This window comes from Salmo salar, chromosome 04 (genome assembly GCF_965601325.2).
Source record: "Salmo salar chromosome 04, fSalSal1, whole genome shotgun sequence".
Taxonomy (NCBI): Eukaryota; Metazoa; Chordata; class Actinopteri; order Salmoniformes; family Salmonidae; genus Salmo; species Salmo salar.
This window is the reverse complement of record NC_138294.1, coordinates 26,219,626-26,236,778: the sequence shown is the minus strand read 5'-3', so window position 1 is coordinate 26,236,778 and position 17,153 is coordinate 26,219,626. Positions and strand designations below refer to the sequence as shown.

Sequence of the window (17,153 nt, the reverse complement as noted above, 5' to 3'; positions counted from 1 at the left end):
TAGATATACTTCAATGGGAATAGTGGTGCACTTACATAACAATACAACTTATGTTTACATAAAAAAACAATGTATGAACTTGACCAGGTAATTGACCAAAAAAAACGTTTGTATAAATTTTCTCTACCGTGTTTATTTTCTAACCTCTTTCTGCAGGTGGTTGGCTGGAGGATGACAGAGGAGACTGGGCGGCCATCTTGGATTCCCAGACCCAGACGGGTGCAGCCAAGGGCTCGCGGGACAACATAGTGGAGGTCAGTGGATGGGACAGTGTCCTCAACTCTGGGCTGGGGAACAACACTGTTAACCACTACCAGAAACAGACAGTCGAACACAAAACCACGTCTGAACTTAGTCTCCATGACAACAGACTTGCTGAGACCAGGTCGAGGCGTAGATTTGGTCTGCGGGGACGAGGAAGTGTCAGTATGCAGCAGGAGAGAACAGACACAGACTCGGCTAGTGATGCTCCGTCCTGCTCCTATAGTTGTGATTCAGAGAGACTGATGGTGCCTCAGGTTAACCCCCTAACAGATGCTGCCTTCAGCCTGCCTTCTATAGGATCTATCAACTGGAACATGGACCCTGGGACAACACAGACACTCCCTGACCTTCATCCTCCTCACACTCCCCTACTGTTAAACCAGACCTCAGACAATGCCAGTGCCTCAACACTAAATGGATACACAAGCCCATTGACAAATGACAGTAGTAGCAACGCTGTCAGTAGATCTGGTGGTAAAGAGAAGCGCTTCCCGTATTCGTTCTGTGGGAAAGTCTTCAGTTTCCCTAAACCGGTGCAGCTCCACCAGAGGATGCACACGGGGGAGAAATTATTCGGCTGCCACCTGTGCCATGCCAGTTTCTCCCGCTCGTTCAACCTGAAGAGGCACCAGAGGGTCCACACAGGGGAGAAAATCTACAGCTGCACCCAGTGTGAGAAGAGGTTCTCCCACCAGCACCACCTGAAGAGGCACCAGAGGGTCCACACAGGGGAGAAATCCTTCAGCTGCCCCAGTGTGAGAAGAGATTCTCCCACCAGCACCATCTGAAGGTGCATCTTAAGGTCTATACAGGAGAGAGAATGTTTGCCTGTACGCACTGCAGGAAGAGGTTCTCAGAGAGAAGATACCTCAGGATACACCATCAGAAAATGCTCATGGCCAATGTATATGTAGTACTAGTTAGTTTGTAGTTAGTTCTGTTGGTTTGGATGTATAGGGAACTGGAAGAGGTGAACTGAGGAAAAAATGAGTATGATGACATAAACCCCACTGATCTCATGAGCCTTATTAATACATACCCCAGTCCTTATTCCCAGTCCCTTCATCACTAACTGCAATGACTGCCTTTCCTCTCTGGATACCCTCGCTCCACTCAAAACCTGCTCAGTCTCCTTCACCCACTGCTCCCTGGTACACCCTGAGCTACGCCAGTTAAAAGCCAGTGGACGGCTGCAAGAGGACTGGTCTAGTATGTCATTCTCAAGCATAAACAGATCACCTGTTAAAACATAAGAACGCCCTCTCAGCTGCAAGAACATCTTACTACTCCGACCTCATCAACTCTGGTAAAAACAACCAAAAAGTCTCCTTCTCCACAGCGAACCGCCTACTTCAGCCTCCTGACAGCTTCCCTGCAGACTCCTCCCCTGAACAGTGCAACAAGTTCCTGAAAATCCATGACATCCACCACCACCTACTTACAATGCCCAGTACAACCTCAGCATCCCCATAGATAGTTTCCCGGTCCCTCTGTCAACAAAAGTCAAAAGCCTCGGGGTCACTCTGGACCGAAACCTAATCCATGCCCTCTTCACTTCCCGTTTGGACTGTTGCAACAGTCTACCTCCCAAACTCACCAACTGACTTCAACTGGTCCAGAACTCTGCTGCCAGAATCCTCACCTGCACCAGATCAACCGATCACATCACACCAATCCTCATCAATCCACACTGGCTCCTAATGCAATCCCGTATTAACTTTAAGACAGACACCTACAAGCCCCCCAGAAGCTGGCACCCACCTACCTCTCTGACCTTCACCCAGCACGTGCCCCTTCTGCTCCTCCTCTGCTGGTTTCCATGTCACCCCCCCATTCACAGGTCAAATAGGGGGTGCTTATATTTGTCCTGTTTCACTGCATGTATTAGTGGTTAACAAGTGTGAGTGTTAGATGTGAAATGGAAATATGTTTTTAAAAATATCTGAGACAACCTGGGAGAGTGAGGTCACGGCCAGGGATCAGCCATTATTGACGGCGATACTGGAGCAATTAGGGTTAAGTTCCTCGCTCATGGGCACATCGACAGATTTTTCAACTAGTCTGCTCAAGGATTCAAACCGACAACATTTTCGGTAACTGGCCCAATACTCTTAACCGCTAGGCTACCTGCCGCATCTCCACCATGGTTGCCTGAACCTTCAACTGCTCTGCCTCAGGCTCTGGAATGCACTCCCCCCACACATACAACATGCAGACACCATATTCTCATTTAAAAACCTCCTAAAAACACATCTCTTCAAGGATGTCTATAACCTGTTGCCTGTGGTCTATCATTGACTCTGTCCTACTTAACCTCCCCCCACCCCCGTGTCTTCTCAGTATACCTACAGTGCATTCAGAAAGTATTCAGTTAACATCCCTTGACTTTTTCCACATTTTTGTTGTGTTACACAATTACATTGGCCTACAGACACAATACCCAATAATGTCAAAGTGGAATTAAGTATTCAACCCCTTTGTTATGTCAAGCCAAAATACAGTTGAAGTCGGAAGTTTACATACACTTAGGTTGGAGTCATTAACTCGTTTTTCAACCACTCCACAAATTTCTTGTTAACAAACTATAGTTTTGGCAAGTCAGTTAGGACATCTACCTTGTGCATGACACAAGTAATTTTTCCAACAATTGTTTACAGACAGATTATTTCACATATAATTCACTGTATCACAATTCCAGTGGGTCAGAAGTTTACATACACAAAGTTGACTGTGCCTTTAAACAGCTTGGAAAATTCCAGAAAATGATGTCATGGCTTTAGAAGCTTATGATAGGCTAATTGACATCATCTGTATTTCAAGGCCCTTCAAACTCAGTGCCTCTTTGCTTGACATCATGGGAAAATCAAAAGAAATCAGCCAAGACCTCAGAAAAAAAATTGTAGACCTCCACAAGTCTGATTCATCCTTGAGAGCAATTTCTAAAATGCCTGAAGGTTCCACGTTCATCTGTACAAACAATAGTACGCAAGTATAAACACCATGGGACCACGCAGCCGTCATACCACTCAGGAAGGTGACTTGTTGTGTCTCCTAGAGATGAACATACTTTGGTGCGAAAAGTGCAAATCAATCCCAGAACAACAGCAAAGGACCTTGTGAAGATGCTGGAGGAAACAGGTACAAAAGTATCTATAGCCACAGTAAAACGAGTCCTATATCGACATAACCTGAAAGGCCGCTTAGCAAGGATGAAACCACTGCTCCAAAACCGCCATAAAAAAGACAGGCTACGATTTGCAACTGCACATGGGGACAAAGATTGTACTTTTTGTCCTCGGGCCTGATGAAACAAAAATATAACTTTTTGGCCATAATGACCATCGTTATGTTTGGAGGAAAAAGGGGGAAGCTTGCAAGCTGAAGAACACCATCCCAACCGTGAAGCACGGGGGTGGCAGCATCATGTGGTGGGGGTGCTTTGCTGCAGGAGGGACTGGTGCACTTCACAAAAGATGGCATCATGAGGTAGGAAAATTATATGGATATATTGAAGCAACATCTTAAGACATCAGTCAGGAAGTTTGAAGCTTGGTTGCAAATGGGTCTTTCAAATGGACAATGACCCCAAGCATACTTCCAAAGTTGTGGCAAAATGGCTTAAGGACAACAAAGTCAAGGTATTGGAGTGGCCATCACAAAGCCCTGACCCCAAACCTGTAGAAAATGTGTGGGCAGAACTGAAAAAGCATGTGCGAGCAAGGAGTCCTACAAACCTGACTCAATTACACCATCTCTGTCAGGAGGCACGGGCCAACATTCACCCAACTTATTGTGGGAAGCTTGTGGAAGGCTACCTGAAATGTTTGACCCAAGTTAAAGGCAATGCTACCAAATACTAATTGAGTGTATGTAAACTTTTGACCCACTGGGAATGTGATGAAAGAAATTAAAGCTGAAATAAATCATTCTCTCTACTATTATTCTGACATTTCACATTCTTAAAATAAAGTGGTGACCCTAACTGACGTAAGACAGGGAATTCCTACTAGGATTAAATGTCAGGAATTGTGAAAAACTGAGTTTAAATGTATTTGGCTAAGGTGTATGTAAACTTCCGACTTCAACTGTAATTTCAAGAGTAAACAGTTGCTTAACAAGTCACATAATACCTTGATTTTTGAATGACCAGCTCATCTCTGTACTCCACACATGACGTTCTCTGTAAGGTCCTTCAGCCGTGCAGTGAATTTCAAACACAGATTCAACCACAAAGAGCAGGGAGGTTTTCCAATGCCTCGCAAAGAAGAGCAGCTATTGACAGATGGGTAAAAAAAAAAGCAGACATTGAATATCCCTTTGAGCATGAGGAAGTTATCAATTACACTTTGGATGGTGTATCAATACACCCAGTCACTACAAAGATACATGCGTCCTTCCTAACTCAGTTGCCGTAGAGGAAGGATACCTCTCGGGAATTTCACCATGAAGCCAATGGTGACTTTAAAACAGTTACAGAGTTTAATGGCTCTGATAAGAAAAACCAGAGGATAGATCAACAACATTGTAGTTACTCCACAATACTAACCTAATAGACAGAGTGAGAAGATGGAAGCCTGTACAGAATCCAAATATTCCATAACATGCATCCAGTTTGCAACAAAGCATTAAAGTAATACTGCATAATACAAACTGTTGTGTTTGGGGCAAATCCAATACAGTACATTATTGAGTACCACTCTCCATATTTTCAAGCATTGTGGTGGCTGCATCATGTTATGGGTATGCTTGTAATCGTGAAGGACTGGGGAGTTTCAGGATAAAAATAAATGGAATAGAGCTAAGCACAGGCAAAGTCCTAGAGGAAAACGTGGTTCAGTCTGCTTTCCACCAGACAACTTTCTGCAGGACAATGACCTAAAACAAGGCTAAATCTACACTACACATTCATTGTCTTCCTACTTACCAAGGAAGACAATGAATGTTCCTACTTGAAAGTCTACGGCAAGACCTGAAACGGATTGTCTAGCAATGATCGACAACTATTTGACAGAGCTTGAAGAATTTTTAATAGAATAATGGGAAAATGATGCACAGTCCAGGTGTGAAAAGCTCTGAAAGACTTACCCAGAAACACTCACAGCTGTAATCGTTGCCAAAGGTGCTTCTACAAAGCATTGACTCAGGGGTGTGAATATTTATGTAAATGAAATTTCTGTACTTCATTTGCAAAAATGTCACTTTTTTGTCACTGTCATTATGGGGTATTGTGTGTAGATGGTTGAGATTTTAATTTATTTAATCCATTCGATTTTTTTGCGCATTCTAAAAAATTAATAAAAATAACACATTTACATAAGTATTCAGACCCATTGCTAGACTTGAGACTTGAATTTGTGCTCAGGTGCATCCTGTTTCCATTGATCATCCTTTACATGTTTCCACAACTTGATTGGAGTCCACCTTTCGTAAATTGAATTGATTGGACAGGATTTGGAAAGGCACACACCTGTCTATATAAGGTCCCACAGTTGACGGTGCATGTCAGAGCAAAAACCAAGCCATGAGGTTGAAGTAACTGTTGGTAGAGCTCCGAGACAAGATTGTTTCCAGGCACAGATCTGGGGAAGGGTACCAAAACATTTTTGCAGCATTGAAGTTCCCCAAGAACACAGTGGCCTCCGTCATTCTTAAATAGAAGTTTGGAACCACCAAGACCCTTCCTAGAGCTGGCCGCCAGGGCAAACTGAGCAATCGGGGGAGAAGGGCCTGGCACCATCCCTACGGTGAAGCATGGTGGTGGCAGCATCATGCTGTGGGGAAATATGAACAGAGCAAAGTACAGACAGATCCTTGATGAAAACCTGATGGAAAGAACTCAGGACCTCAGACTGGGGCAAAGGTAAACCTTCCAACAGGACAACGACCCTAAGCACACAGCCAAGACAACACAGGAGTGGCTTCGGGACAAGTCTCTGAATGTCCTTGAGGGGCCCAGCCAGAGCCCGGACTTGAACCTGATCGGACATCTTTGAAGAGACCTGAAAGAGACCTGAAAATAGCTTTGTAGCGACGCTCCCCATCCAACCTGACAGAACTTGAGAGGATCTAAAGAGAAGAATGGGAGAAATTCCCCAAATACAGGTGTGCCAAGCTTGTAGCGTCATACCCAAGACTCGATGCTGTAATGGCTGCCAAAGGTGCTTCAACAAAGTACTGAGTAAAGGTCTGAATACTTATGTAAAGGGAATATTTCTGTTAATTATTTTTTATTTTCAAAAAAATTACAAACCTGTTTTTCCTTTGTCATTATGGGGTATTTTGTGTCGATTGATGAGGGGGAAAAAACAATTTAATCAATTTTAGAATAATGCTGTAACGTAACAAAATGAGGAAAATGTCAGAAGTTCTGAATACTTTCCTAATGCACTGTATGTGTCCCCTAACCCGCACCCAAAACCGGGTCCGTATCCTATTCCCAATCCTACCCCTTAAAAATAAAACCTTACCCTAAACCGTATTTGTATCCTCTACCCAATCCCTCCCTCTTTTTATCTGACCCGTTTCATTTTGGTCCTTTATTTAAATATTAATTGGATTGATGCACTTGATTTTATGATCTTTTGTACAGCACTTTATTTAATGTAGGCCTACTTTTAATGTAAGATTTCCCTGAAAGGCATCTGCCAAATATAATGTATTATTATGGTGATGGTTGGTGTGATGGTGTCTGTAGAAATGCTTCACTGATGAAGAGTGACAAACTTTGGCCCTTTAGGTTGATACTGGTGTTTTATTGTCAGATAATGATAGTGCCTTAATTCATGTTTACTTGACATGAAGTAGTAAAGATGTGTGTACTGTAATGTTGAATCTTTTCCTAAGTATTCTAAAATTCATTTTATCAAAGCGAAAATACCAGATTTACAGAAAAGGTAAAGTGTTACCATAGTGACAAAAGTTATTCTACTTGTCACATATCATTTTGTGCAATAAAAGTACTGTACTTCATGTTATGTGAGTATGTGTGACCATTTTGTTAGATACAACGTTAACTAGGTGTCGGCTGCCTTTGCTATTTTTGTATCATTGCAGGGACTGAATTTCCCTTATCTCTGTCTAGTAGTCCGTCGGTTTCAACGATGACGACTCATGGATGTCATTTCGGTTTATTGTGGGTTCTTGAGTGGCTCAGGTGTCAGTTTTGAAGAGCAGACTGAAACATGAGGGACAGACATGTGCTTCTGGTGGTGTTGTGAGCGCGGTTGTGCGAGTATGATGCTTTGCTCTGGCTGCAGATAGTTGTTTCTGTCCCGCTCAAAGTTGTCTACTGCAGTGAGCGTTTGAGTGCCAGGTGGATCGGGTAGAGGCAATGTCTGTGAGTTGGCTGGGCTGCATATTGCAGAACTTGAGGTTGTGTTTAAGGTATCCTCAATGCTGGTGCTGTTAGCTTTCTGCAGTACCTCCAGGTTGGAGACCTTGTCTTGCCACTGGATACCCATAATAGATCTCAGAGATTGTGTATGGAATGTCTCCAGCTGTTTGAAGTGGTGACTGTACATGGTCCAAGTTTCACAGCCATACAACAGAGTTATGATGACTACCACATTGTAGATTTTCACTTTTGTGGAAAGAGTGATGGTGTTATGGTTTAGTATCCTGTTCCTCAGCCTTCCCGATGACTGGCTTGCTTTCTGAATTCTGCCATTTATTGGTCGAGTGAGCCGTCCTTGGAGATGGTGCTCCCCAGATATGTGAAGTGGGTGACATTCTGGAGCTCGGATCCACTTAGGTGGATGCTGGAGACCACTGGGTTGGACAGGGGTGATGGTTGATGATTACAGTTTTTCCCAAGCTTTTTTGCAAGCTTTATCAAGTTGTCTGATAAATACTGGAGGTCTGCCTCTGTGTGCGCAAGTAGGGCACGGTCATCAGCATAGAGGGCCTCGCGGACAAAATGTTCTTGTGGTTTGCTCTTAGCCTGCACAGGTCGTAGATTGAACCATCATCCCTGTATCTGATGTAGATTCCTTTGTTAAGGTCCTTAGTGGCGTGGTTGAGGACAGCAGTGAAAGAGGTTGAACAGCATCAGGCTCAAGATAAATCCTTGCTTGATGCCATTGGAGATGGGAAAAGCTTCAGAGATATCACCACCACAGTGGATCTGGCCTTGCATTTCGTCATGGAGTACATGGATAATTACATTTTTTATTATTACATTTAAGTCATTTAGCAGACGCTCTTATCCAGAGCGACTTACAAATTGTTGCATTCACCTTATGATATCCAGTGGAACAACCACTTTACAATAGTGCATCTAAATATTTTAAGGGGGGGGGGGGTTAGAAAAATTACTTTATCCTATCCTAGGTATTCCTTAAAGAGGTGGGGTTTCAGGTGTCTCCGGAAGGTGGTGATTGACTCCGCTGTCCTGGCGTCGTGAGGGAGCTTGTTCCACCATTGGGGTGCCAGAGCAGCGAACAGTTTTGACTGGGCTGAGCGGGAACTGTGCTTCCTCAGAGGTAGGGGGGCCAGCAGGCCAGAGGTGGATGAACGCAGTGCCCTTGTTTGGGTGTAGGGCCTGATCAGAGCCTGAAGGTATGGAGGTGCCGTTGCCTTCACAGCTCCGTAGGCAATCACCATGGTCTTGTAGCGGATGCGAGCTTCAACTGGAAGCCAGTGGAGAGAGCAGAGGAGCGGGGTGACGTGAGAGAACTTGGGAAGGTTGAACACCAGACGGGCTGCGGCGTTCTGGATGAGTTGTAGGGGTTTAATGGCACAGGCAGGGAGCCCAGCCAACAGCGAGTTGCAGTAATCCAGACGGGAGATGACAAGTGCCTGGATTAGGACCTGCGCCGCTTCCTGTGTGAGGCAGGGTCGTACTCTGCGAATGTTGTAGAGCATGAACCTACAGGATCGGGTCACCGCCTTGATGTTAGTGGAGAACGACAGGGTGTTGTCCAGGATCACGCCAAGGTTCTTAGCACTCTGGGAGGAGGACACAAGGGAGTTGTCAACCGTGATGGCGAGATCATGGAACGGGCAGTCCTTCCCCGGGAGGAAGAGCAGCTCCATCTTGCCGAGGTTCAGCTTGAGCTGGTGATCCGTCATCCACACTGATATGTCTGACAGACATGCAGAGATGCGATTCGCCGCCTGGTTATCAGAAGGGGGAAAGGAGAAGATTAAGTGTGTGTCGTCTGCATAGCAATGATAGGAGAGACCATGTGAGGATATGACAGAGCCAAGTGACTTGGTGCATAGCGAGAATAGGAGAGGGCCTAGAACAGAGCCCTGGGGGACACCAGTGGTGAGAGCGCATGGTGCGGAGACAGATTCTCGCCACGCCACCTGGTAGGAGCGACCTGTCAGGTAGGACGCAATCCAAGCGTGGGCTGCGCCGGAGATGCCCAACTCGGAGAGGGTGGAGAGGAGGATCTGATGGTTCACAGTATCAAAGGCAGCAGATAGGTCTAGAAGGATGAGAGCAGAGGAGAGAGAGTTAGCTTTAGCAGTGCGGAGAGCCTCCGTGACACAGAGAAGAGCAGTCTCAGTTGAATGCCCAGTCTTGAAACCTGACTGATTAGGATCAAGAAGGTAATTCTGAGAGAGATAGCAGGAGAGCTGGCCAAGGACGGCACGTTCAAGAGTTTTGGAGAGAAAAGAAAGAAGGGATACTGGTCTGTAGTTGTTGACATCGGAGGGATCGAGTGTAGGTTTTTTCAGAAGGGGTGCAACTCTCGCTCTCTTGAAGACGGAAGGGACTTAGCCAGCGGTCAAGGATGAGTTGATGAGCAAGGTGAGGAAGGGGAGAAGGTCTCCGGAAATGGTCTGGAGAAGAGAGGAGGGGATAGGGTCAAGTGGGCAGGTTGTTGGGCGGCCGGCCGTCACAAGACGCGAGATTTCATCTGGAGAGAGAGGGGAGAAAGAGGTCAAAGCACAGGGTAGGGCAGTGTGAGCAGGACCAGCGGTGTCGTTTGACTTAGCAAACGAGGATCGGATATCGTCAACCTTCTTTTCAAAATGGTTGACGAAGTCATCCGCAGAGAGGGAGGGGGGGGGGGGAGTAGGATTCAGGAGGGAGGAGAAGGTAGCAAAGAGCTTCCTAGGGTTAGAGGCAGATGCTTGGAATTTAGAGTGGTAGAAAGTGGCTTTAGCAGCAGAAACAGAGGAGGAAAATGTAGAGAGGAGGGAGTGAAAGGATGCCAGGTCTGCAGGGAGGCGAGTTTTCCTCCATTTCCGCTCGGCTGCCCGGAGCCCTGTTCTGTGAGCTCGTAGTGAGTCGTCGAGCCACGGAGCAGGAGGGGAGGACCGAGCCGGCCTGGAGGATAGGGAACAGAGAAAATCAAAGGATGCAGAAAGGGAGAGTAGCGGGAGAGAGAGAGCGAAGGTTGGGACGGCGCAATACCATCCGAGTAGGGGCAGAGTGAGAAGTGTTGGATGAGAGCAAGAGGGAAAAGGATACAAGGTAGTGGTCGGAGATTTGGAGGGGAGATGCAATGAGATTAGTGGAAGAACAGCATCTAGTAAAAATGAGGTCAAGCGTATTGTCTGCCTTGTGAGTAGGGGGGAAGGTGAGAGGGTGAGGTCAAAAGAGGAGAGGAGTGGAAAGAAGGAGGCAGAGAGGAATGAGTCAAAGGTAGACGTGGGGAGGTTAAAGTCACCCAGAACTGTGAGAGGTGAGCCATCCTCAGGAAAGGAACTTATCAAGGCGTCAAGCTCATTGATGAACTCTCCAAGGGAACCTGGAGGGCGATAAATGATAAGGATGTTAAGCTTGAAAGGGCTGGTAACTGTGACAGCATGGAATTCAAATGAGGAGATAGACAGATGGGTCAGGGGAGAAAGAGAGAATGTCCACTTGGGAGAGATGAGGATTCCAGTGCCACCACCCCGCTGGCTCGATGCTCTAGGGGTATGCGAGAACACGTGGGCAGACGAAGAGAGAGCAGTAGGAGTAGCAGTGTTATCTGTGGTAATCCATGTTTCCGTCAGCGCCAGGAAGTCTAGGGACTGGAGGGTAGCATAGGCTGAGATTAACTCAGCCTTGTTGGCTGCAGACCGGCAGTTCCAGAGGCTGCCGGAGACCTGATAATGTTGACTAGTTTTTGCAGGCAGACAAATTTGTGGAGGATCTTCCATAATCCCCCTGTTCACCGTGTCAAAAGCCTTGGGTGAGATCTATGAACATGCAGTAGAGGTCCATGTTTTGCTCAATACATTTTTCTTGTATTTGCCTGATGATAAATATTATGTCCACTGCGACCAGGCCTGAATCCACGTTGCGCTTCTGGGTGGTTGTCTTCTGAGAGGTTCGCCTATTGAGGATGAATCAGAATGACTCGATACCATGGGGATAGCTTTTTCAGTTTCCTCAAGTGTAGGTGTTTTGTCCAGATGATGTTGGATGGCCTTTTGGGGCATCAGGTTTATGGTTGTGGGGTTGACAGTGGATGGTCTGTTCAGGAGATTGCTTAAGTGTTCCACACACCTCTCTGCAATACTTGTTTCGTCCCTGAGGAGGGTTTTGCCATCTGCTGATCTGAGATAATGTGCAAGACTTCACCGGTCCCTAGATGGTTTTGAGGCATTCAAATAACTGTTTGGTGCAGTGTGTGTCTGCATACATTTGTGTGCATTCTGCTAGTCCCACCATTGATCTTGCATCGATCGGAGCTGTTTCTGCAGTCTTTGCTGCAAGTGTTTGAACTTGTCTCTTTAGGAGGCAGATTGGGGGTTGTTTTGTAAAGACAATGCAGAATTCTTTTCCTTCAGGAGCATCGTGATTTCATCATCGTTGTCATCGAACCAGTCTTGGTGGGTTCTCTTTTTAGTGCCAAGGAGTTTTGTTGCTGATTCCTGTCCAGTCTCTTTGAACTCCTCCCATTTTTCCGAAGTGGTATCCGTGGGGTTGATGCAGATTGCAAGTTGAGTATCCAAGCTGCCTTGCAACTGAGCCTTGAGGTGTGCATCTTGCAGCTTCCCTGGGGAGGGTGTAGATTTTTTTGTGCCGCCTTGGGTGGTTTGGCACGATGTGCATACCAAGGATCACTCTCACCATTCTATGTGCAGCACTCTTCGCCAAGCGTGGCTGTTGTAATCTTGACATCCTTAATGTAGGTCTGTCGCACAATGATCTAATCCATCAGGTGACAGTGCTTGGATCTTGGGTGCATTCATGTAGTTTTGTACTTGTCTGTTTGCCTAACGATGGTGTTTATGATGGCGAGGCTATGCTCTGAGCATTTGCTCAGGAGTAGGAGGCCATTTCCATTCATGGTTCCCACTCCATCTTTGCTAATCACTCCTTGCCAGTTGGTGCTCTCTTTGCCCACCCTGGCATTGAAGTCTCCAGCAATGATTAGTTTGTCACTCCAGGGAGTTGTTGGATGAGTAGAACTGCTCTTTCACATTGTCAGGGCTTGGTAATGTAGGTGCATTGGCACTGATTATTGTAGCATGCCTGGTCTTGTTGAGGAATCCTGATTTTCATTAGCCTCTCATTTATGCCGGAGGGTAAGTCTTGCAGGTGCCTGTGAAGGTTGGTTCTTATGGCACGTCCCAACCCCTGTATTTAGTCCTCGTCGTTTGGTTTCCCTTTCCAGAAAAACATTCAGTGACGGTGCCATCGTCGGCTTACCTCGTTTCACTCAGAGCTGCTATGTCGATCTTACATCTGCTCAGTTCTCTGGACAGCAAGGGAGTTCTTCTCTCGTGATGTGTGACAGAGTTTTTGTCCATTTATTGTTCTAACGTTTCAAGCATTTATTACGAGCTGCTTTTTGTCCGGTTTAACTGGTTTTCCTTTTTTGTTTATATTGCTTGTTTATTTTTATTTTTTTTAACCCCTTTTTCCCCCCAATTTTGTGTTATCCAATTGGTAGTTTCAGTCCGTACAGACTCGGGAGAGGCGAAGGTCGAGAGCCGTGCGTACTCCAAAACACAATATAATCAAGTCGCACTGCTTCTTGAAAAAATGCCCAGTTAACCCGGAAGCCAGGCGCACAAATGTGTCGGAGGAAACACCATACACCTGGCAACTGTATCAACGTGCATTGCGCCCGGCCTGCCACAGGAGTCGCTAGTGCACGAGGAGAAGGACATCCATGCTGGCCAAACCCACTCCTAACCCGGATGATGCTGGGCCAATTGTGCGCCGCCCCATGGGTCTCCCGGTTGCGGTCGGCTACGACAGGGTCTGGACTCGGATCCAGAATCTCTAGTGGCACAGCTAGCACTGCAATGCAGTACCTTAGACCACTGCGCCACTCGGGAGGCCCATTGCTTGTGTTTCTACCATTTGGGGGATGATCTGCCAGCCACAGTAAGCTGGCCAGATTCAGTAAGGCAGGCCATTTCTAAGGCACCTTTTCTAGCCCCTTCCCTAGGTTAGGTTGATCAGTGCTGTCCTAAAAAGGGCTGCTCAGATATCCAGGGTGTTGCTGAACATTTTCTCTGTCCTGGTTACGAAGATGAGTGGCCAATATCCTGGACCGCCAACATACATGTTTGTGGCTATGACTGCCAGTGAACATCTCTCCCTGTCCCTTCGCCATTCCTCCACCGCTGTAGGGCTGTGGTATTAGCACAAGTTACCTGTGCGTGAGTTGATTATAGTGGGAGAGCTGTTGCGCTACGACCCAGAGTTGGCTGCACAGTTATTTTCAGGACTCTCCAGAGATGTTCGACCGGGTTCATGTCCGGGCTCTGGCTGGGCCCCTCAAGGAAATTCAGAGACTTGTCCCGAATCCACTCCTGCGTTGTCTTTGCTGTGTGCTTAGGGTCGTTGTCCTGTTGGAAGGTGAACCTTCGCCCCAGTCTGAGGTCCTGAGCACTCTGGAACAGGTTTTCATCAAGGATCTCTCTGTACTTTGCTCCGTTCATCTTTTCCTCGATCCTGACTAGTCTCCCAGACCCTGTCGCTGAAAAGCATCCCCACAACATGACGCTGCCACCACCATGCTTCACCGTAGGGATGGTGCCAGGTTTCCTCCAGACGTGACGCTTGGCATTCAGACCAAAGAGTTCAATCTTGGTTTCATCAGACCGGGGAATCTTGTTTCTCATGGTCTGAGAGTCCTTTAGGTGCCTTTTGGAAAACTCCAAGCGGGCTGTCGTACCTTTTACTGAGGAGTGGCTTCCGTCTGACCACTAAAGGCCTGATTGGTGTGGTGCTGCGGAGATGGTTGTCCTTCTGGAAGGTTCTCCACACAGGAACTCTGGAACTCTGTCAGAGTCACCATCATGTTCTTGGCCACGTCCCCGACCAAGGTCCTTTTCCCCCCGAGTGCTCAGTTTGGCAGGGCGGCCAGCTCTAGGAAGCGTCTTGGTGGTGCCAAACTTCTTCTATTTAAGAATGATGGAGGCCACTGTGTTCTTGGGGACCTTCAATGCTGCAGACGTTTTTTGGGCACCCTTCCCCAGATCTGTGCCTCGACACAATCCTGTTTCGGAGCTTTACGGAGAATTCCTTCGACCTCATGGCTTGGTTTTTGTTCTGACATGCCCTGTCAACTGTGGGACCTTTATATAGACAGGTGTGTGCCTTTCCAAATCATGTCCAAGCAATTAAATTAACCACAGGTGGACTCAAATCAAGTTGTAGAAACATCTCATGGATGACCAATGGAAACAGGATGCAGCTGAGCTCAATTTTGAGTGCCATAGCAAAAGGTCTGAATACTTATGTAAATAAGGTATTTATGTTTGTGTTTTTTATAAATGTGCAAACATTTCTAGAAACCTGTTTTGGCTTTGTCATCATGGCGTATTGTGTATAGATTGAGGACTTATTTATTTAATTCATTTAAAATAAGGCTGTAAAATAACAAAATGTGGAGAAAGGGAAGGGGTCTGAATACTTTTCGAATGCACTGTACATGGCTCCTCCTTTTGCTACACAGAGTTGCTTGGGACTAGCCAGCGACAGTAGCTGAAAGCAGAAAGTAGCAAGCAACAAGCAGGCAGGCGGCAAGCACTAACTACCACTACACTACGGCACTAGATGCATCACACACGCAAAGTACTTATGTGAGTGTTTGTATATAATTTCAACAAAATGGTCAAAGTTAACTTTGTGTTGACTGACTTGTTTTTTTTTTTGTATCATTGCAGGGACTGAGTTTCCATTATACTTATTATGGCAATTTTTTATAATAAACTCCAATGGCTCCATATTGTTGGGTACTTGAATCACAATGTTAGAGATGGGCTTGACTGTGGTTAACATTTTATAATATCATGTCATGTTTCTGTGTCTACAGTAAAGAGTTTCTTATATAAACCTTTATTTGCTCTTCTGTACAATTTGTGTTTATAGTCTGCAGTCCATGAGGACCTGCTGATATCCGGTGTTGCTGGCGGGAGAGACTGGACCTCTGAAGCGGCGGGTCACAAAACCTGGCCCCTGATCAGGATCCTGGATCAGGAGCCGTCGCTGTTCCTTCCCGAGTCAGAACAGGAACCGAACCGCGAGGGACAGAGACTCCACCACCACACAGAACACAACCAGTGGACAGGTGGACTGAACAACCTCAGTCCTGGTGGTCATCAGAGAGACGGAGGCTCCAGTCAGGGACCCAGTCTGCAGCCCAGACCCTTCTCTTCACAGTCTCAGTGCAGGGATGAAGCAGGGCCTGGGGCTGATAGAGATAGACCCTCCTGTTCCTATGATACAAACACCACAGTATCCATGATGAACAGAGTAGGTCACCCTGGGCTTCAGCCTTCACAGAGAGTGATGGGAGACCCCCCTGGTGGTAGTCTATCAGGAAGTCTGTCTTCTCTAATGCCTGGTGACTGGGTTCATAGAAATCCTGGGCCTGGGTCTAGCCTTCCTCGGTTACCTCATGGTTACCCCACCAATACAGACCGGGTCAGGATGGGCGTTCACCACGAGAAGTATTTAGCCTATAACACAGCACACAATCCTAACAACACCCAAACAATGGCAAGTGGTCAAGGAGGGAGCTCAAAAGCTCCTGCTTCTACCTCCTCAGGTGTCTTTGGGTCACAACGTGGGAGGCCGAATATTAGGACTGACGGCGACAAGCCGTACAGCTGCGCCACATGTGGGAAGCACTTTACCAGGGCAAACTATTTGAAGGAGCATCAGACCGTTCACACCAAGGAGAGGCCTTTCAAGTGCAAACTATGTTACAAGAGCTTCCCCTTCCGGAGTAACCTTATCAGACATAGGAGTGTCCACAACGGGGAGAAATCATAGCAGTGTGGCTTGAGATGTACACAGGGGATGTCAGGAAACCATTCTTTAGTTGACATAGATATATTGTGAAGTGTCTTGGGGTAAGAGGATAATTAACCACATACCCCTTATTAACCCTTTGTTAACTTGTCATTTGAAACAGGCTTCGGTAAATACCTGTTTTTAGAGAGCCATAAACGTAGGCTAAAACAAGGACAGTTGAAAATGTACCTTGCTGAGGTGATGATGGAATAAAGTCGTTCTATAATTTTCTACTCTATTCTTGTTAACACACTGTTCTTTCTAAACAAATTGCTCGCAGCTTGAAAGATACTGATCATAGCAGATTTGACATGTATTGTAAGAAGCAGTACTGTATTTCAAAGAACTGTGAGCGTACCTTTTTAATTTAGCCACACCCTTTGAGCTTTGACGGCAACCAATGATCCTTTCTTTTCAGTGTTAACGGAAGTGGTGTGTCTTGATTTGTCTAGTTCTCTCTGGTCTTTTCTTATTTGGGCAAAAGTCTGTCCTCTGCAGTAGTGTAGGGTATATGCAGTTATACACCTATACCCACTTATTTTTCAGTGTGCATCGCGTATACTCGCTTCTTAATCCCCACGATGCGTATCAAAGTAGTGTAGTGGAGGTATACGCTGCATCAATGAGACTGATGGAACAGATCAGAATGTTTAGCTTAAAATGTTGATAAACTATTATTGCTTCA

The 17,153-nt window shown here is 46.2% G+C and overlaps 1 protein-coding gene across 3 annotated transcripts in view; it reads left to right on the top strand.

The window, feature by feature from the left end:
• LOC106602616 (uncharacterized) overlaps positions 1 to 16,706 on the top strand; it is a 62,873-nt gene extending 46,167 nt beyond the window's left edge. For 2 of the 3 annotated variants that reach the window (XM_082974205.1, XM_082974207.1), the window contains 2 exons: positions 157 to 254; positions 15,542 to 16,706. In XM_082974205.1, coding sequence (XP_082830331.1) covers positions 157 to 254; positions 15,542 to 16,447 — 1,004 coding nt within the window. In that variant the 3' untranslated portion in view covers positions 16,448 to 16,706. Of the gene's footprint in view, positions 1 to 156; positions 7,234 to 15,541 lie in introns of those variants that run through there. The other variant, XM_082974206.1, reaches the window with a different exon arrangement.
• Positions 16,707 to 17,153: the final 447 nt, after the last annotated feature.